Source organism: Nelusetta ayraudi, unplaced genomic scaffold (assembly GCF_046127955.1).
Source record: "Nelusetta ayraudi isolate G7.1 ecotype Tasmania unplaced genomic scaffold, CSIRO-AGI_Nayr_v1 ptg000005l, whole genome shotgun sequence".
NCBI lineage: Eukaryota > Metazoa > Chordata > Actinopteri > Tetraodontiformes > Monacanthidae > Nelusetta > Nelusetta ayraudi.
In genome coordinates this window covers 1286453-1307398 of record NW_027466055.1, presented here as the reverse complement: position 1 = coordinate 1307398, position 20946 = coordinate 1286453, and the positions used below count along the sequence as shown (strand labels likewise).

The window sequence follows — 20946 nt, the reverse complement described above, 5'->3', positions numbered from 1 at the left end:
AGAGAAAAGCTGTGAATCTGACTGATCGTTTTGATGATGAAAAACATCTTTTTAAACTTGGTGAACATGGTGAACCTTCTTAGGAAGAAGTAGCAAGATATTTGTTGTTTAGCTGAACGAACATCTTTTAAAAAAATATTTAAGATGTTGGCTCCTTGACCAATCAGAAAATTTATTTAAAAAAATTCATAGACATCCCCCTCTGAGTTTAAACACCACTGAACTGTAATGGAAAAAGTAGGATCACTAAATGCACAATGTACCATAAACATTACAAGCCATTGGAATGTCTACAACAGCTATTGGCCTAAATAAAGGTGTGTGTGTGTGTGTGTGTGTGTGTGTGTGTGTGTGTGTGTGTGTGTGTGTGTGTGTGTGTGTGTGCGCGCGCGCGACAAGCGCCTACAGTGGAGTGGGCGTGGAGTGAGCAATTGCAGCGATGTAAAAGCAAAAGAACTGAAACTTGCAGGGAAAACAGGAACTAAATTGGAAAAGAAATGATCGTGTCTTCAAAATAAAAGTACACGTTTTCGTGCTCATCATCATCATCACGTTTTCGTGCTAGAATTAACATCGCTACCTGATTAACCTCACGGTCCTGTTCATTGAAGTCAATCAATTAAACAAACAAAGCATAATAATAATAAAAAAATGTCCTTCAACATAATTAGTAGAGTAGTATGTGTAAAGTAGAGAAGATATATATATATATATATATATATATATATATATATATATATATGTATATATATATATATATATATATATATATGTATATATATATATATATACATATATATATATATATATATGTATATATATATATATATATGTATATATATATATATATATGTATATATACATATATATATATATATGTGTGTGTGTGTGTGTGTGTGTATATACACACACACATAAGTAGCCTACCAACATTCAGCATTGTAATCGCTTAATTTGAGTAGTTTATTATTATTATTATTATTGCTGTTGTTGTTGTTGTTATGATTATTGTGTTGTTGACCGAGCAGCAGGTATTAAACATCCTCTACTTTGTCCATTGCTGCGCTGTTGTGTGTCGCACAGAAATGATGCCGGCCACGGTCTCGTGATCACAGAGCCAATGAAAACCCAATCGTACCGAGGCGTACCGTACCGTACCGTACCGTGGCGAGGCGAGGCGAGGCAATGTAAACACGCCCTTAGTTTCCCCGGTTTAACCCGCACCCCACGCCAACAGCACACTTTATTCTGAAAGGCAAACCGGAAGAGCTGCTGTTCGTCGTGGTTGAAGCGACTTCGAATTTATCATCGAAGCGGGACAGGACGATAGAACTGACAGTTGAGCGAACTAGGTTGAGGCTTGTTGTCGTTCCACATTTCGTGCGGAGGTCGAGGAAGCGAGCGAGCGAGCGAGAGGGCGGCCTGTGCTCGCGGTGAAACTCTCCGGGAGTCCCAGAGTCTTTTGATGAAGCCAACAGCAAGACGGAACCGTGACCATGCAGAAAATCTCCAGAGCGACACTTTGCCTTTGTTTGGTGACTGTGTTCAAGTCAACTGATTTCTTGGGGACGTGTTCGCCGCCGGCTAATGTTGTTCCAGGTAGGGCTGAGTCACCACGTTAACTTGCGACACTGTACTTCTTACTTCTGCTTCTTCCTTCTGTCACTTCGTTATTTTTATCGGCGAGTTCCTGCGCAATAGCCACGACCATACGTGTTAGGAGGAAATGACTTGGTACTCAGAAGAAGTGCGACGACACAAGCCGGGGGACAATGGCCACACACACACACACACACACACACACACACACACACACACACACACACACACACACACACACACACACACACACACACACACACTGGCTCGCGAAGGTTGAAACAAACAAACCGAGTCTTTAGTTTCATGGTGCTGCTTCTCAGTTGCATTCGGTGATTGTGATGCCGCACCACAGTGATGTGACCACTCAAACATTGTGCACACTCATCCCAGCCGCCCTCCCTCCATCTCTCCTTCACTCTGAAGTTCCATGTTGCGAACCACACGCTTTTATTTTGAAGACCACCTACTGCGTGTATCGAGTCGTATCTTTTATTACTGCGATACCCAACAGTGACGCAGCATTGTTACACTTTCGGTTTTGAAATGTGTCTCGTTTTTAAACGTTCTCCTGTATTTTCAATGTCAATCCTGCGCCATGAACTTATTCACCTTATTATTTAGGTATTAAATACATTTTAGCTATATTACTTTAATGAAGAAAAAAAAAAAAAGAGATAAACAAGTATAAACATGGAATATCCTGTTATCAATAAACATAAGAATAAATACTTTAAACAAGTTATTAATGTCTCCATTATACATATGTTTTTGTTTTTTGAGTGATTTTCAATATTTCCATAAAAATAACATCACATATGATGAAATCTAAACTTTTCTGCATTCTTCTTCATTTGAATGGCCAAAAAAAAACCAAAAAAAAAAAAAACCATCAAACTACTATCAACTACATCAGTATTCAAACAATTTCTCTGTTGTAATTGTGCTTGTGCTCAAACTCTGATCCACTCTCCACCTTCTTTTGTTCCTTGAACACAGATGAGGATGCCTTCACCATCCAGCACTCGGCCACAGGGAAATGCCTGGGCACAGGAGCCTCCTTGGACCCGAGTCTCGCCGTGTGTGACCCGAGCAGCAGGTCCCAGCTGTGGAAGTGGGGCTCGGATCACCGCCTGTACCACGTGGACACAGCCCTGTGCCTGGCGCTCAACGTGGCCAGCAAGACGCTGTCGCTGGTGGACTGCGGCTCCAACATCCTGCTGTGGTGGCGCTGCCTGGACGGAGTGGTGTACACCGCCTACGAGATGACCCTGGCCGTGGCCGACGACAAGGACCAGGTGACGACCAAACGCGAGTCTAACGACACCTGGCTGCGAGGAGGATCTCAGCGTAACATCTGCCACGAGCCCTACCGTGGTAAGTCAAGCTTTTATTTTGTTAAACTTGATTTGATATGAGAATTGGGAACTCTAAATCAGGGGGTGGGCAAACCTTTTGACTGGTGGGGCCACAATGGATTCTAAAATGTAACAGAGGGGCCGGAGCAGCGGCAGATGGATGGAGTGTTTTGGTGAGCCGCCTCTAGGAGAATAAAATATATTCTGGCATATGTAGAAAACATGTGCTTTATTGTCAATTAAAAATGAACAAAAGCAAAGTTACGAGAAAATCAGTGTCTTTGGAGCCCCACAGTATTTATCTCTGTATTGAAATTACTCTCAAAATGGATGAAATACAGCTATTTTATGACTGGCTGACTACTGACTACTGATACTGGGCTGGATTAATACGCTTAAAGGCCCCCGGGCCTTAGTTTGCCCACTGCACCTGCTCTAAATTGTCCGTAGGTGTGTGTGTGTGTGAGCAGATCCTTGCAACCCTGAGTTCAGGAATAAGCGGGTATTCAAAATAGATGGATGGACGGATGGATTTGATACAAGAGGAGAAAAGCTTCCATAGCCGAGGTCTAAGTGCGGCAGAGAGCTTTGAGACGCCCTTTGCGCTGATCCGAGGAGCAGATAAGGGCTTCCGTATTCAGAGGCAAGAAATGAATCAGCGCCATTAGATCGGGATCGTATCGATGCCAACGCGGTCGGTCGTCGCTTGGAAGTACCTGTGAGTCATTCTGGCCGCTGTGTATACACTCATGTGATCAAACGGGTTCTTCTACATTTCAGCAGAAGCCGCCTGGTGGTTGATTGTCGCTCCAGTCTTTAACACATATTTCAAAGATTTGATTCCAGACCTTGTTAGAATTGTTAACCTTTTGAAGTACATTGGGTTGTTAGACAGTAACATTACCTGTAGGGTTTCAAATGAACTGTCTTTCAAACCCAGTGTTTAGCTCATTCATTGACATTTATACATTAACTGATGACAGCAGATTGTTGCCAGCAGCAGTGCTAAGCTTCAGCTTTGTTCCGCAGCCTCGGACGCATGTCCTCGTGCTTCATTCTGGTTTTTCCACAGAATCTGATAAGAATCTGGTCTGACACGAATCATCACTGGCATGCAGTTTTTTTTCCAATATGACCAAATTGTAACCGTCTGAAGTGAATTCAGTTCTAGAAATGCCAATGACATTTTCCACTTGTGTATTTTTATGTTTGCTCAAAGTCAGTTGAGATTATCTCATGCTACAAATCTCTTTGCTTCAATTTTCAAGAGGATGAGATAAAAAAAATTACAAGTGGGATTGAGAAAATGGGATGTTCTGTATTGAGTCTTAGATTTCCTGCCATCTCAACGCTCCCTGTTTTTCTTTGTTTCCCAGAGATAAACAAATGTTGTTGCAGCAACGTCTCCAGAGAGAGATTCTTCATGTCTTTTGTTGCTGTGGTCTTGTTTATGACTGTCCTCTTTATTTAGTTTGGGTCTTTGTCTACAAAAGACTAACAAGCCCCCCTTTCCTCTTTTGCTCTGCAGTGATCCACACCACTGGAGGGAACTCTTTCGGCGGTCCCTGCGTCTTCCCCTTCAAATACAACGGGAGCTGGCATCACGGCTGCCTCCCAGATGCAGATTTTCCTGGGCTCTCCTGGTGTGCCACATCATCAGATTTCGATCAGGACAGGAAGACGGGGCACTGTCTGATAGCTGGTATGTTGTATTCTTATTTCTTTTTACATTATCATATTTCATATTTATTTTCCCTCCACTTTTTCCCATAGTCTTAAAGCTTTGCACAAAAGTATTCATTTTTAAACTTTCCTGTGTGCTTAGAATAAACATCTTTTTTTGTGACCTTGCAGAAGAGGGTTGCCAGACGCTCTTCGTGGAATCGGAGGGAGACTCCTGCTATGAGTTTGTCCCCGGTGTTGCTGTGACCTGGCACGAAGCTCTGGATTCATGCCGCAGTCAAGGAGCTGATCTCCTCAGTTTCTCCAAACCCGACGATCTCCACTCCAAGAACAGTGAGACTGGTTTACTTTATGTTTATGTGTGTGCAAGTGAAAGCATAAGAGAGCAAAAACCTATCCAAAAACTTTAGATGTTTTTCTGACAGTCATTCTTGGATTAGTATCAACCAAATCCCACAGGGGGCCCTTTTAGTTTCCAAACACAATTTGACAAGGAAATGAAACAAGCTTCACAAAGGCATATTAAAAAAAGCTGTAGTAACATTTGAGCTCAGTCAAATCATTCAAAGGAAAAAAAAAAAAAAAAAAATCGACCATTGGGATTACTTGGGAAACTGGTAGAACTGCTCTTCTAGAATTACAATGAACCTGACTACTGTCTTATCTTGTGTTAATAGTTTAGTAGTATTATGTGCATGACTGTCATCTGTTTTGGTCTGTCTGGAAAAGTCTCCATCATCTCTCCATAGTTTCAGGCTGACTCAGATGTTCTGTTGATGTTGGCTCCTCCTGCATCCCAGCTATTGCAGACCACTCAGTTTCTCTTCTTCAGGGCCGTGTGCATCTCTGGGGTTGTCTGGATGGATCACAGATTGCCCTGATGATTCACCCGATCGCGGATCATATTTCAAGTGCTTTTCTTGTGGGCAGTTTCGAAAGGCTTGGAGACGATGCCTGAGAGGATGTGGATGGGCCTCCATCAGCTGGACATCTCCCAGGGCTGGCAGTGGTCCGATGGCTCGCCTCTGTCCTTCCTGCGCTGGCAAACTGGTAATCACACCTTCTCTCTATCGACTCTGCTGTACTCTATTTTTCACTCTTACTATTATTACTCATCCAGGTCATCTTGAAGAAGAAGGTTTAAGTTAGGGCAGCTGGACTACTTCTTGAAAACATTTCACCTCTCATCCGAAAGGCTTCTTCAGTTCTGAACACTGAAGAAGGAGAAGGAGAGGCGAACTGGACTTGTTCTGAAGAACTGAAGGAGAGGTGAAACTTCTTCAAGAACAACAAGTCCAGTTGTCCTCACTTAACCCTTCGATTTTTCATGTCTTGTGCACCCAAATGCATACAAATCCATAAAAAAATCATTTGGTTGTTGTTAAAGATGCCAGAGAAGTTTAACATGGATAAACATTTATTACTTAACAAGAATGTTTGTTTTTGTCCTGACAAAGCAACAAAGTCAACTGGTTTCTGCTGCCCCTCTTTCCAGCACTGGCTCACTGTTAGTCACCAAAACAATGAGGCCAGTGAGGAAAAAAAGGCCCATTGTGCCTGATTCTTTTTTTTTTTTTTTTAACACAGTGCGACATTGGAATTGTTGTCATGAAACAAGCAGTTACTACTCCTAAGTTGAAAACCTTAAAACGACCTTCTGTTGCTGTGTCTGTGCAGGTTTTTTTTTTATTTGATATATTTTAGTTGTATTTTATCAGCGTTTTGCATTATTGAGAATTCTGAATTCACTTCCTTCTGTGGTTGACATCATTTCTAACATGTCAGCTTTGCTCTTGGTGGCCCAGAGTTAAAAACAATGAATTGCATTGATTCTCACAGTCACTCTGTGGGATTCCATCTGTGTATGACGTGTCTGTGTGTGTGTGCGAATGTCATTGGCAGGAGTGTCGGTGCCCTCTACTATTGTTGAGTCCGACTGCGGCGTGTTCAACTCCCGCAACTCCAACTATGAATCCGAGGCCTGCAACAAGCGGCTGCCGTACGTCTGCAAGAAGAGCGTCAACGCCTCTCAGGCAGCCAAACCAGGTAAGTCAGCTGCTGCTGCTGCTGCGGCTGCAGTTCAAAAATCAGACAGGATGCTGCTCTGTAGTTCTTAACTGCGCTGTGAACGAGGTTCTGTTCCGGAAACAAAGAGACGATGGCAAAGGGGTTTCAATGTCTTTTCTAAGTGCAGGTGAAGTCAGTGCAACACATTTACAGTGTAAAAAAAACACAGATTTGTTTATGGACAAAGAAAAAAACCCACAAGGGAGAAAACCCTCATTGCAGTTGCATGTATACAGAGCAGCAGTCTGCTCTCCTGCCCACAATAGCCAAGCCTGACTCTGATCACCTTGAGACGGCCGATTTGAAATCTTTAGTCCAGCGGTCTTCAATAGACGGCCGGTGATTTGATCCTTTCTTTCTTTCTTTCTTTCTTTCTTTCTTTCTTTCTTTCTTTCTGTCTTTCTTTTTGTCTTTTTGTCTTTTTGTCTGTCTTTCTTTCTTTCTGTCTTTCTTTCTGTCTTTCTTTCTGTCTTTCTTTCTTTCTTTCTTTCTTTCTTTTTGTCTTTTTGTCTTTCTGTCTTTCTTTCTTTCTTTCTTGCTCCACAACCCCTAGAACAGCCGTGTGCGCTGCTGCGAGCGCAGTTTTTAACTTTCTCTTTCGTTTTCGCAGCAGTTTCCATACGGGGGTGGGGCCATTAGATGGAAAACCAGTAGACTGAAAAACTGTTTTTATCCAACTGCTGTGAACAAGTTAAATACTGCCAACTTCCACCTGTGCAATATTGAAACGTGACACCGGCCTGTGTTCTCTTTCTGTAACACATTTACTATAACATTGTGTGCAATAATGGAAATGTGCAATACGCTATGGGTGTTTTTTTTTTTTATTATTATTCTGTTTTATGACTCATTTTTAGTGTCTATTTAGTATGTTCTACAGCACCAATGGTTGGCACTTCATTTCGTTGTCAACCTCGACAATGATCCACTCATTCATGCTTTGTCTAGTTGTGACGAAGACCCTGGAGTTGCTGCGAGCTCCCGAGTGATCTGCGTTCTTCTCCATTCCGACAGAAACTTCTGCGTATAAAGAAACGCTGTGCGCTGAGGGCTGGGCCCCGTGGAACGGCTGGTGTTACAAGCTGGTGAGGAACAGGCCTCTCAGCTTCCACGATGCCCTGCAGCAGTGCACAGAGGAAGATGGGGGAGGAGGCTCCCTCGCCACCTTCCACTCCATCGACAGTATAGAGATGGTCAGCACCAACTTTCATGCAAGTAAGACCAAAATAAAATAATAAACATCAAAGAACTCATAATGAGAAGAATTTGCTGGAGTCGAAGTTGACATTCTGTCCCAGAGTCCCAACCCGACATGTGCTCACGTCTCGTCCACCAGATGGTCAGTTTCTGGACGTGTGGATCGGTCTGATTGGTGTTGGCAGCAACACCACAGTGTTCAGGTGGATCGACGAAGCCCCCGTCACCTTCACTTACTGGCTGCCAGACCAGCCGCAGCAGCCCACTGTGGATAGCAGCTGTGTCTTCTACTCTGGAGAGGTGTGTGTGTGTGTGTGTGTGTGTGTGTGTGTGTGTGTGTGTGTGTGTGTGTGTGTGTGTGTGTGTGTGTGTGTGTGTGTGTGTGTGTGTGTGTGTGTGTGTGTCACTGCGTAAGGCTGCCCATTGCTTCAGGCTTCCCCTTGCGATGGGCCAGTGTTCATTTTGACAGCAACGTTTGATTACGTTTTAATCATCTAAATTGTTTTAGGTTTAGTTGACGAAATATCATAATCATTTTAGTCGACTAAAATGACGGTAGATTGAGTTCCTGATATTGTTGCGCCACAGTTTTTACAAAGTGTTTTTCTTTCATATCCCGTCGCCTCTTCCCCCCCGGTGTTGACATTTGGTCTCAATCTGGTTTGTAGCAGACCACGTTGCTCCCATTGGTTTTCTTCCCAACCCCTCCTGCTACTTTCTAAATCGTCATTTCCTTCCACAAACGAAATGAGCTCTGATTGGACGTCGTCTCTGGCAGACATTTTCCCCTCGTTGTTATCCGTTGACGAAAATGTCCACACGCCTCCTCGTCGTCATAGTCCTAGTGAATAAATTTTTATTCAGTCATTGACGATAACTATGACGAAAACTTTTCATCAACAAAATAACCCCTGCGGTGGGCCTGTGTGAACGGTCTCTCTTTTCCTTCTCGTCATCTGCTCTGCTCGTTTCTTACACAGAATCATGGATGGCGGCTCGGCGACTGCACAGACAAGCTGCCTTTCATGTGTCAGAAGAAAGGGGAAGTCAAAGAATCGGAGACAGAGCCTGGATGCCCCGCCGAGCAGGTGTGTTGAGCCACGTTCTGAATGATGTGCATCTGTGGGTTTGTTTTAAGGGAAATTTACCGTGGTCATATTTCCTCTTTTTTTTTTTGGAGCAACAGCAGTAGCCTTAGAAATATCTTATGCAGGTAAGAGTTTGGACAAACTAGACAACTCTACACAGCAGGAATTGTGTCTGGTCTGCAGGTTTATTAAGAAGTGGCTGTTGCGCTACACCTGCACTGCACTCATCTGCAGTGATCAATTGACTGCAGTGAGATGTGTGGCTCTGCGAGCTGCTGTGGAGAGATGTGTAAATGCAGTCACTATAATTTTGAAAACGAGCCTTTCTGTCACTCAGGGCTGGAAAAGACACGGCAACTCCTGCTATCAGATCAACGTCACTCAGGTGTCCTTCAAAGATCAGTGTAACATGACCGTTAGAAACAGGTGGGTCCGATGTTGGCCAACTTATTTTGTGCCTTTTTATGAAGCGCACTGTGACTCTTTAGAAAAAAAATCCTATTTTTTTGGGAGTTTGGACAGGAAAGAAGTCTCTCACGTTCACTTTTTCATTGCAGGTTTGAGCAGGCGTTCATCAGCCGTCTGCTGGGAGAGCAGATCGGTAGTGAGACTCAGTATTTTTGGATTGGACTGCAGGACTTGAAGAACACAGGGGAGTACCGGTGGCAGGGCCGGAACGGCTCCACTGAGATGGTTACATACACCAACTGGGGTTGGTTTGAACCTGGTAAGTCAAAACTAAACTGCTGCTGTCGCACTGCATGGGTGCTGTAGATATGGCACAAGTCTGGATGGACTGGATATAAGAATTTGTCATACTTAGAAACTCTGTTAATGCAATGTGATCTATGGAACACTCTATCTATCTATCTGTCTATCTATCTATCTATCTATCTATCTATCTGTCTATCTGTCTATCTGTCTATCTGTCTATCTATCTGTCTATCTATCTGTCTACCTATCTACCTTGAATATACAAAACATATCTATCTAAGATAGATAACAGATGACAAACAAACAAACATTGGTTTCTTTCATTGCAAAAAGCCAATTCTCAGTTTTCCATTCAGTGCAGCAAACTAAAGTCCCTTGTGCTCGGACTTCTTGTGTTCTCCAGCGCGGTATGAAGGCTGTGCAGTCATGTCCACAGCAAAACCCTTGGGCAAGTGGGAGGTGAAGAACTGCTCTCTGTTTAAGGCCGGTACCATTTGTAGAATAGACCTCGGTCCACCTCCAGAACCGGAGCCAGAACCCGACCTGAATGCCACATGTCCGAACGGATGGGTTTCCAAACCTGGCATCCCATACTGCTACAAGGTGTGTGTGTGTGCATTTTCACCATTCAAATCAAAACCATAGATTGATCGTCATGATTTATTTAATGTTTTTAAAATAAATAATCCACCTGTGTTGACAACAGGATTTGTTGTAGTCGTGTCTATGGTTTTTGTGTAGCTCTTTTATTGTTGGTTGCATTGTAAATCTTCCTTTGACCTTCTTAGGTGTTTCATAAGGAACGAGTGAGCAGGAAACGCTCCTGGGATGAAGCTGAGAGGTTCTGTCGGGCTCTTGGAGCCAACCTGCCCAGCTTCACAAGCTCGGATGAGATGAAGGCTCTGCACAGAGTCATGAGAGAGAGCATCAGGTACACACACACACACACACACACACACACACACACACACACGCGCACGCTACATAGTGTAACTGCTGCTTTACAGCTGCTCACCGCAAAATTCAATGAATGTCCACATAAAGGCTCAGTGCTCGAGTTGAGTGTTCAACATGAATCCCCTGACCTACTTCCTCATTTAGCCAGTGGCAGTTAAACTGTTGTTTTTTTTAATGAATTTATTGAAGTGTGTGTGTGTGTGTGTGTGTGTGTGTGTGTGTGTGTGTGTGTGTGTGTGTGTGTGTGTGTGTGTGTGTGTGTGTGTGTGTGTGTTGTGTTCCTGTGTTCCTTTTGCAGTGATGATCGGTACTTCTGGGTCGGGCTGAACAGGAGAGACCCAGCTGATCGCTCCTGGCAGTGGAGCAACGGCCAGCCTGTGAGTATCAACCTGACTGGAAATCAAATCTCCCCACGTCATGGCATGAGAGGACAAGAACAATAGTTGACTATTTAACTTTATGAAGGGTTTTAAAATAAGTGTCCGTGTTTGGTCATCTGTGAAGTACACGTTTCACTGTGAGTTTTGTTTTTACAGTATTTCATTGTTTTCTTTGACAGGTGTCTATGGAGGTCTTGCCCCAGGAGGACGATGCCTACGACAGGGACTGCACTGCCTTCAAGGTGAGAAGCCAAGCCACGACCACTGCCACTTTATGATGCTTCGTTAATTTCAGGTTTTCTAGATTGTTTTCGATTGGTCGGACTCGCTGATTGTTTCGAGAGGTTTTCCTGTCGTCTCGTCTGTCAGGTCACCTTTCACACAGAAAAGTGACAATTGTTATTTGTCTCTGTTGTCTTGGCTTCACATCGAAGGGAGTGCCAGCTGAGTCATTGTACCCCATTTATGAAGTACGTCGTCTTTACAATCAGACCCTGACCTTTGCTATCATTAAACTAGTTTTAGTGTTCCCTGAGAGCTTCAGGGTGCTTGTAAACCAACATTGGGCCTGATAGACAAAGCGCTGGCTGTCCTCAATACTAAAGGTCAGAACCATGCAGAGAAATTACAAAAAGAAAAGTAAGTGCATTTTACAAGTGTTAGTCACAGGTATCATGATTTTTTTTGTGGCAAAATGTTTTTGGATAATGCATCATTTCTTGGTTGTGTTTTTAATATTTTGGAATATGTCTTGTGTCCTCATCAGACGACCAAGGCCTCCTTGAAACATTTCTTAATGTCTCTGATGCACGACTTGCCTCCTACACCCTTCCAAGCCACGCCTTTTCACTGTGAAGCTCGGCTTGAGTGGGTCTGCCAAATAACACGTGGTAAGTCTACACACAACATATCTATCTATCTATCTATCTATCTATCTATCTATCTATCTATCTATCTATCTATCTATCTATCTATCTGTCTATCTGTCTATCTGTCTATCTGTCTATCTGTCTGTCTGTCTGTCTGTGCTGCTTTGTCACCTTTAATCCTATTTTCATTCTATTCATTGATGCTTATGCAGGAAAGACACCGAAGAATCCAGACTGGTACAATCCAGGTAAATGATTCAAAATGTATTCTACTCTGGGTCATATTTAAACCACTGCCATGAATTCACAACGAGCTTGCTGTGTGTTTCAGTTGGCCACCACGAGACCTCAGTCTTTTTTGACAGCACTGAGTTTTGGTTTGTGGATGAGCCTCTCCTTACTTTTGAAGAAGCGCAGCTCTTTTGCACAGCAAATGACAGCAAGCTGGCAGAACCAAAGAGCATAGCTGCTTCAGCAAGGATCCACAAGCACCTAGCAGAGGTAAATGATAGGAGAATGGAGGTTGTACAGGGTTTTGTGGTGACCATTTCTGTTGCTGTAGCTGCAACTCCTGAGAGATTTAACAGGAATGAACCAGGATTCATGTGTTTATTCTTCCCAAGCATGATGTTTACTTCTCGTGAGATGTTTTTCCCAAAATCTGATCTGAAATAGATTTTGTTGTTGGCGCTCTCGATCATTGACCTTTATTTGGAATGATTTACAAATGAAAAAAAATGAAATCATTGCTCTGTTAGCCACATGACTTGACAAACACATGCTACCTGTATAGTGCAGTCTGTGTAGCACTGTGGGAAATCCCAGGATATATATAAAACAGTTCTGTACTTTACTATATATAGTTTTTAAGTGTCAGTCATTAGCTCAGTGATTTAATTCCTGTTATTTTACAATAGTTATGGGATTAGGGCTGGGTTTTTTTTTCACCACAAACCCTTTATTGATCACAAATGAGGTGCTTTTGTTGTAGTATGACATCATTATGTGCTTCTAACGCCTGCATCTTTTGAATAGGTATCAGTGTCTTCCACACAGCGGTGGTGGGTTGACCTCAGGAAGCATGCGCTGATATATCCCATGTCGTAAGTCATTTTTTTAACTGACACACTTCGGAGCCAACTGCCATGTCTACAAACCCAGCATGAAGCAGATATTTACAGTGCCTTATCTTTGTTGATCAATTCAGTGTGATACTCCAGTTGACCTTTATCTCCTTCATTCTAGATACAGGCAGTTGTACGAGTATTACTCACGTTACCGGGACCGATGCACCTCCATCAGCTCAGAAATTGCCTCCCCGCGTGAGTTCCTGTTGCTCGAGCCGTCGCCAGAAACATATTCCGGTCTGATCTGCTTAGGGTGTAATTTGCATTCAATGTGAAGGTAGTCACACTGACTCCTATCGTGTGCTGCACAATACAAGACAAGAAATCATATGCAATCATTTTTTTGTCAGTAGCGTTTTCTTTGATCAGCATTGAAACAAATATTTAAAAAAACAAAATCAGTTGTTTTCCGTAATGTGACATCGTTTTCTGTTGCTCCATCAGGACATTTTTGTTTTGTGCTCAATTCAACTCAATAACAAAACAGCCAAAGGAAACTATTTTCATTGCACATTATCAGTCTTTTTTTTTTTTTTTTTTTAATTAAACGATGATACCATTTGATTTCACCAGATGCAAGTGTTCCTCAGTCCTATAGCTGAATCTGTTTCCAAGTTAAAGTGATCGGTCTCTCTCTACATTTCAACTATTTCAGCAGATTTTCAACGTCATTCAAAGTCAAGGTTGTGTTGTCCATGCACAACTCAAATTGAGTGAGATCTCAGAACAAAATGACAAAACACAATTTTCAGTTCAAAATGGATGTGAACTACATTTATGTGACTGATTAACTGTAGTTTTTATCCGTATTTATTTATGGTTCATGTAAGTGAAAAAGAACAGAGCAATTGTTTTTTTTTTTTATTTGCTTTGACTGGTAAGTGATTGAAAATTAAATCAACACAATGCAATTAGTCGTTGATGCACAGCCCCTTCATTTGATTAATATTTCTCAACAAGCCCAACACATCTACATCATAATATAACACATTCACTTTGTGTTCACTGGCAGGCTTTGACAGCAGGTGCCAGCAGCGCTTGCCCTTTGTGTGTGAGAAACACAACATCACATCAGTGGAGGTGAACCCTCTGGACCCTCAGCCAGGAGGCCTCCCCTGTGGAAATGGCTCCATAGCCTTCAGGAATAAGGTTCCATTCCACAAAATGTTTTAAAATGCACTATTTGAACCATGGCGCGCCACCCAACAACAGAGTCCATCAATGGTGTTTCATCTCAACCTTGCAGTGCTACACGCTGATGATGAGTATGAAGCCTGTGACTTTTAAGTATGCCAACGAGGACTGTCAATCAGTGAGAGGAACACTGATCACTATATCTGATCAGGTGGAGCAAGGTGGGTCGTGCTCTTCTATTGGCTTTGATTTACCAGAGTGTGCGTTGGTGACTTGAAAGTTATGCTTGTTTTTTTTTTTTTTTTTTTTTTCAGCTCGTATAAAATCACAAACCATCGTGCATTTGTGTTTCAGACTTCATCACGACCCTCTTGCCAAGAATGACAAACATGGACAGAGTATGGATCGGCCTGAAAATCCATCTCAGAGACATGGAGTGGCTCGATCAGTCTCCAGTTGACTATGTCAACTTTAACCCGCTGCTTGTAGGAATGCAGAGGGTTGTCAAAGTCAATGTAAGTTTGACTTCTCTTGACAAAGTTGTTGATCTGTGCCACAACACATGCAAGGAGGTGCACCTGGAATGCATCTACGGTTTAACTGAGACGGCCGTAATCTTCTACTATTTTGAAATTTGTTTCGCTAAATAGTCAAAGCTCATCCGTGACCATTATTGACATGGGTCAGATACAACATGAGTAACACAGATGCTTGGTGCACAGTCTGAGCATTGTGAGCACCCAGAGGTCGGCGCGACCTTGAAAACTGAACCGACTCCCTGCCATCTGAATCTTTGCTGTGTTTTTTTTTCCTTGTAGTCTTTGGATCCAGAGAGTTTTGACTTCTGTGCTTTTATGATGAATAACCCAAACTCTGCCATGATGGGCACCTGGGACTATACTCACTGCTCACGCCTCAACCATCTGTCAGTTTGCCAGCACTATGCAGGTACGTTACAGCAGCTTGTGCATAATACGGTTACTGCGTAGCCTGATATTGCTTGAGAGAGCCATTACATCAAAAGACCTCATCTGAAATTAATTTGCTGCTGATGTGATTTCCAATTTTCATTGCACTGTAGTGCCTATGCCAACTTGGGACAATACATTTGAAAATGTAATCAAGGCATTTTTTTTCCCCCGCTGTCGTTGTCTTTGAGTTTTTCGTCACGTTTCAACCACAAACTCTTCATTGAATGATGTGAAATGTTCAAAAACACATTTGAGCTTCAGACAAAGCAGAGATAAATCCGCTTGTTTCCATGAACTGGAGGGACAGCGAGTATGTCGACATTAACCTGACGTTGTTTTAATGCGCGTCTCTCTCCTTTCAGATAAAGTGGAGGAGCCTTTCATCGCCACAGAGCCCTTCACCGTCAACAACCACACATTCCTCCTGCTGCCTCAAAACCTCACCTGGTTTGAGGCCTTGGAGCAGTGCATGAGTAGAGACATGGCCTTGGCAAGTGTGGCAGACACCTTCATACAGTCTGTCCTCACCGTGCACGTCAACCGCGCACGTACCCCCATGTGGATCGGACTCTTCAGTGAGGACGTGAGTGTTTGTGTTTTCCTGTGGTTTTCTTGTGCAACTTCGTTCTGGATGTCAAGTGTTGACTTTTGCGTCCAGGAAGGGATCCACTACCGCTGGACTGATCACAGCCACACCGTATTCAGCCGCTGGTCTCCGGATGACACCAGTGGCTCGTGTGTCTACCTTGACACCGACGGCTTCTGGAAGGCCACGGAGTGTGAGGAGGAGCTGGGAGGAGCCATCTGCCACAAACGGCACGGTGAGATAAAAAAAAAACAACAACAACAACATCCAGCTGCAAATCAGTACAAGGAGAGATGAGGAAAAAAACAGATAAGCAAAGAAGAACCTGCAACCTTGTTGTTGTGATGTGACACTGCCAACCAGTGCAGCACTGTGTTGTCAGATTAAATTAGAATATACTGCTGGTTGCAGGCCTTTCAAGACAAAAGCAGCTCCAATCTTGGGCCATGTTGACATCTCATACCAAAGCTTTTCTTGAGGGTCATAGTGGGGATACCTGAACTGTACCCGACAGGTCCGACCGGGTTTGGAATACATTTGTTTTGTGTTTGGGTTCGACACACCTCGTTAACAGGACACGTGCAGTAGTCAGAACAGAAGCATGACGCAAACACTGTTTCAGCCGTGAGCTGAGGGAGCCTCAGTCTGACTGGCTGGTCAAAGCAGTGTTTGGTTGGATTTGGATTGAAATATGTGTCCTGACTCACACTCCAGTAGATACAGTGAGCTACGAGATGTTGACAACACGTGTATAAAACTGTGTCTGTGTTTTTTTTAAAATCTGGAAGCCAGAGTTTTGTTGCCTTCTGTTCTTTGATTAATAAGATGAGACGGAAGATAAATATATTCTTTTTTTGCAGTCAGCATGTCCTTCCATACTTAACTGTAATGGAAATGTCCTTGTGGAAGTCTAATTACTTACTCAAGAAAAATGTCTTTGCTGGCATCATGTACACGACAGCAGTGGAACCGATGATTAGAAGCTGCCAAATTGGAAAAACAAAGAATTGATTCAGGAAAATTGCAATCGAGGAATTTATTGAATTGATTTGAGTCGATTCAAGCTTTTCATCTCTACAAGACTGAATGCTGGTTTGTGTGTGAGCGCAATGGGTGCCTTGAATAACGTGTAATGAACCCAAATTATTTATTCATTAATTTCTTTTTTTTTCAGAAGTGGTCACCATCACACCAGATGATGTCGCCGTCAAGTGCCCTCATAAGATCAACGGCCCAAACTGGATTCCCTTCAAGAACAACTGCTACTCCTTCCAGCTGGTGGTCAACCGATGGGAACAGGTTGACAAAAACAACATTCAGGAGACCTGCAGACAGCTGGGTGGGAATTAGACACAAGTCTCTCGTGCAGTCGGAGCAGCGGCAGAGTGGAGTGGCCGTCTCACGACCAAGCGTTGTTGTTTCAGATGAGAAAGCAGTCATTCTGACAGTCCGAAACGCAGAGGAGAATGAGTTCATCTGGCAGCAGCTTGTGCCCTTCCGCAACCTGGCCAAGTTCGTGTGGCTGGGCATGTTCCAAGATCCCAGCAGTATGTGTTGAAGTAGTTTCAGTGAAAATGAAACTTGCATTTGTGAGCCGTTTCTAACTTGCACAAGATGATGTATGATGTTGTCTGTCAAGTTCACGCTGGCTTTTTCCTGCTCCAGATAACCAGATGAAGTGGTACGACGGCACCACTGTCCAGTATTCCAACTGGCAGCAAGGGAGACCGACTGTAAACGACACTTTTATGGCCGGACTCTCTTTGAGTGGAAAGTGGATTCTCATCTCGGACAAAAAATCATTCTCAGACTTCAAACAAATGGCCATTGTCACCTGCAAATTGGACAACGGTAGGAGTGGCTTCGAACCTGTAGGCGTGACCTGTGTCTATTGCTCCCGTCACTAAAAAATGTCCAACTCTTCCTGTCTAGAATCCAAAGAGGAGTACAACAAGTCCACGGTAGATTATCAGATGTACAACAATTTGACGTACAAGGTTCTGACCCAGCCCGTGAACTGGTACCAGGCCCTGCAGCAGTGTGGACAGCTGGGAGGACACCTGGCCAGTGTGCACGACAGGAACCACAGCTCACACATCGCTCAAATCATCAAGACCGACGGCTTCCCTCTCTGGATCGGCTTGTCCAGTCAAGACGTAAGCAGTTATTATTAGATTTGAGTCCAAATCAATCGACTAACTTCAGAACCAATAATGGATCGGCTCGGTGGAACTGATACCCCACGTGTACGGACAAGGAAAAAGCTGACTGAACTCATAAAAGATCTAAGACTAGTTGATATATGGAGGAAACAAAACCAAAAAATAATTTTCTTGTCACTCTTCTATTTATAAAACTTGTTCACATATTGATTATTTCCTAATATCCATTGAATTGCTCATTAATGTCACAAACTGCCGGCATGGCAGTATAGTGATTCGTGATCATGCAGCTGTGTCAATGGAAATATGCTGGCATACTTGCTCAACATTCTCCAAGTGTGCTGGCTGCAAGATCCATCCCCTCTTAAATCCATAGGAGCCTGTGTAGATAACTGTTGCCTGCTGAACACAGTGTTCAGGGGTTGGACCTGGGGGGTTCGATCACCCAGTGAGTTGCTGCCCACCGCTCCCTCAGGGGATGATGGGTCGAATGCAGCGGACGCATTTCGCACCCTTTGGGATGTGACAATCGCTGGGACTTTAACTGTGACTCTCTCTGACAACGCAGACTACCAACTCATCCCTGGAATGGTCCGATGGAACGATGTATGATTTCCGTGTCAGTATGTCTGACCTGGAGGAGGACGATGGTTCGAAAAAGCCAGAGACCAAGTGTGTTTTTGTGACTCCTGCCGGCGACTGGATGACGAGCAGCTGCAACGCTGTGGCGGAAGGAGCCGTCTGCTACACCTCCACCGTCAACACACCCTCCCAGAGTAAGCCGCCAGTCACACCACCTCACTTCAGAAAAGAGGAGAACTTGCTGATTCCTCTGCAACATGTCAAAGTTGGTCAAAGGTCACTGACGACAACACAACTTTTTGCGTGTGTGCACCATTTTAACCAAGGAGCCAGACTGCAAGCTGCGCCAGAGGCCAATCAGTGCCGTCAGGACGGAGGGAGGTCCATGTGGGTGCAGCACCAGGATCACTGTTACCTCTTCAACACCAGCTTCTACAACTACAGTGTGTACAACATGGCAACGGCCAAGAGCATCTGTCAGAGGATGGGTGGGTTGCAGTTGTTCACGTCCATAGTTGACATTAGTTTCTGTCTGAAGTGGCTTCAAACGTGCCGTCTCTCGCACTTTTCAGGTGCTGAGATGTTGACCATAAAGAGCACAGAAGAGAACAAGTTTGTGTCCAAGTACATCAACAACGACCCTTTTGCAACCAACAGAGTGTGGCTGGGCTTGGAGTTCAGTGTTGAAGGTAACTTCAAGTAGTTGCAGGAAAGTGATGTTTACCACAAACCCTGACAAAATAAGTGGGATGTTTAAGCAGCCCTGAGGTCTGCCCACATGAGCTGCAGTGGGTTTTTGCAGACATCCTGCCAAAGTCTTTCACACCTCTTTGCCTCTTTGCCTCTTCCCATGATGAGAAGATGTCTTGCTGGCCTGAGAATGTGCAGCACTGTTCCTGCTGTATCATCTTAAAGGTCCACTGTGTAATATTTGGCTTGATTTATGATTTTTACCGTAGTTGACCGTAGTTCACTGGCAAACTCAAGAAGGGGGGAGTGAGAGTGAAAGACGCTGCAATCTAAAATGCAACCACTGATGTCGCTGTTTCTTCTTCAAAATCTCCAAAGATTACACACTTGACCTTCAAAGAGATTGAGGAGTGATGGCCATTAACCAACATCATGCAGGAAATATAATAGTCGCCTAATAATAAACTGTTCTTGCCCGCCGCACCTCTTCCAGGGAAGGCATCGTCCTGGTTGGACGGCTCCACGTTGACCTTCACCAACTGGGACACTGCCGACTCCAACAACGACCGGTGGCCGAGGCCTCAGTGTAGCGTCATGATGACGGCGAGTGAAGGCACCTGGAAGCGCGTCAGCTGCACTGGCAGCTACAGCCGCGTCGTCTGCAAGACTCAAGTCGGTGAGTAGCACGAGGGAGGCAGTTTGTTGGCAAGGCGGAAGGTGCTCGTGGTGCAGGTGCCGTTATATGAAGCCTTAATAGGAGTTCCAGCACCCGGTTTAATGGAGATTCAGTGCCAACTTGCCAGTTCAAACCCTCTTTACATTCAAATCACAGTGAAACGCGACGTCTGGCCCCCGTCAGGGCCGAGCACCAGAGGTTTAACCACCCGCTGGATCTTCTCTCCGCAGACTCCTCAGGCTCCCCAGTGGCCCTGGGCCTCCTGATCACCATCCTCATCCTCCTCCTGCTGACTGTGGCCTTTTACATCTACAAGAAGAAGAGAAGCAACTTCTCCTCCAGCGTGCGCTACGAGAGGACGTTCGACGACTCGGACACCACCACCGGGATTTACACAGACTGAGCTCGCTGCCAGAGTCAGCCTCAGGGAGTATCCACGTGCCTGATGCCATACAACTGATCTTTTTTTTTTTTTTTTCTTCTTCTTTTTTTTTTCAAAAAAAAGAAAAATTATTTATTGTTCCCGCTCAGTGACTTCATGGAGTTATATTGTAAATATTGTTGAATAATTTTCACCAAAATTCTTATTTGGGTTGTTTTAAAAGTGTTCCAGGACTGAGGCTTCCTGTTTGGAATGATGGAGTTGTGTTTTAGTTAGGAGACTTTTTGTGTTGCTGTTGTTGCTTGGAGGGAGAGAGGGAGGGGGGCGGGGGAGGTCAAAGAAAAAATGCGGGCTAATGCGAAACACCCCCCCCCCCCTTCAGTTGCACTTGGCTACACGTGACTACAGACCAACAATCAAACCATTCTTGCAGCGGATTGATACTGTACACATTGGGTGTGAACGCTCCACCTTTTAAAATGTCAGTCAGAACCTTGAGTTTATCACAGAACGACAACCAAAGAATTCTTTATGTCTTGACACAGGCCACACAAACAATTTTGAAACTTTAATTTCAATCCAACAACTTTGTCTAGCGTGCTTTTTTATTATTATAATATAATAATATTATATTATTACATCTTGAGCAGGTTGTGATGAAACTGACGGATGGATGGTCAGGTTGGACTGTGGTCAGTGAAATGCATCTCGTTTGGACTGTGCC

At 43.9% G+C, this 20946-nt stretch overlaps 1 protein-coding gene across 1 annotated transcript; it reads left to right on the top strand.

Annotated features, from left to right (window-relative positions):
* Window positions 1–1287: 1287 nt before the first annotated feature.
* Window positions 1288–20317, top strand: ly75 (lymphocyte antigen 75). Its single transcript, XM_076047629.1, has 35 exons — window positions 1288–1599; window positions 2599–2976; window positions 4486–4659; window positions 4812–4973; window positions 5571–5690; window positions 6543–6686; window positions 7722–7922; window positions 8044–8204; window positions 8885–8992; window positions 9330–9418; window positions 9550–9719; window positions 10110–10309; window positions 10495–10637; window positions 10962–11040; window positions 11223–11285; window positions 11810–11933; window positions 12125–12160; window positions 12244–12413; window positions 12948–13015; window positions 13158–13234; window positions 14052–14188; window positions 14286–14394; window positions 14528–14688; window positions 14992–15121; window positions 15507–15727; window positions 15803–15965; window positions 16905–17069; window positions 17155–17277; window positions 17396–17581; window positions 17663–17886; window positions 18461–18668; window positions 18801–18962; window positions 19047–19163; window positions 19658–19840; window positions 20071–20317. The coding sequence occupies exons 1-35, from the start codon at window positions 1497–1499 to the stop codon at window positions 20241–20243; spliced, it is 5232 nt and encodes a 1743-aa protein (XP_075903744.1). The 5' UTR covers window positions 1288–1496; the 3' UTR covers window positions 20244–20317.
* The last annotated feature ends 629 nt before the right edge of the window (window positions 20318–20946 follow it).

Excerpts from the sequence above, each read along its gene's own strand:
- ly75 (XM_076047629.1), top strand. The coding sequence starts at position 1,497 with ATGCAGAAAATCTCCAGAGCGACACTTTGCCTTTGTTTGGTGACTGTG. Across the intron at positions 10,638-10,961 it reads GTCATGAGAGAGAGCATCAG|TGATGATCGGTACTTCTGGG; the intron begins GTACACACACAC and ends TTCCTTTTGCAG. Across the intron at positions 15,728-15,802 it reads TCGGACTCTTCAGTGAGGAC|GAAGGGATCCACTACCGCTG; the intron begins GTGAGTGTTTGT and ends TTTTGCGTCCAG.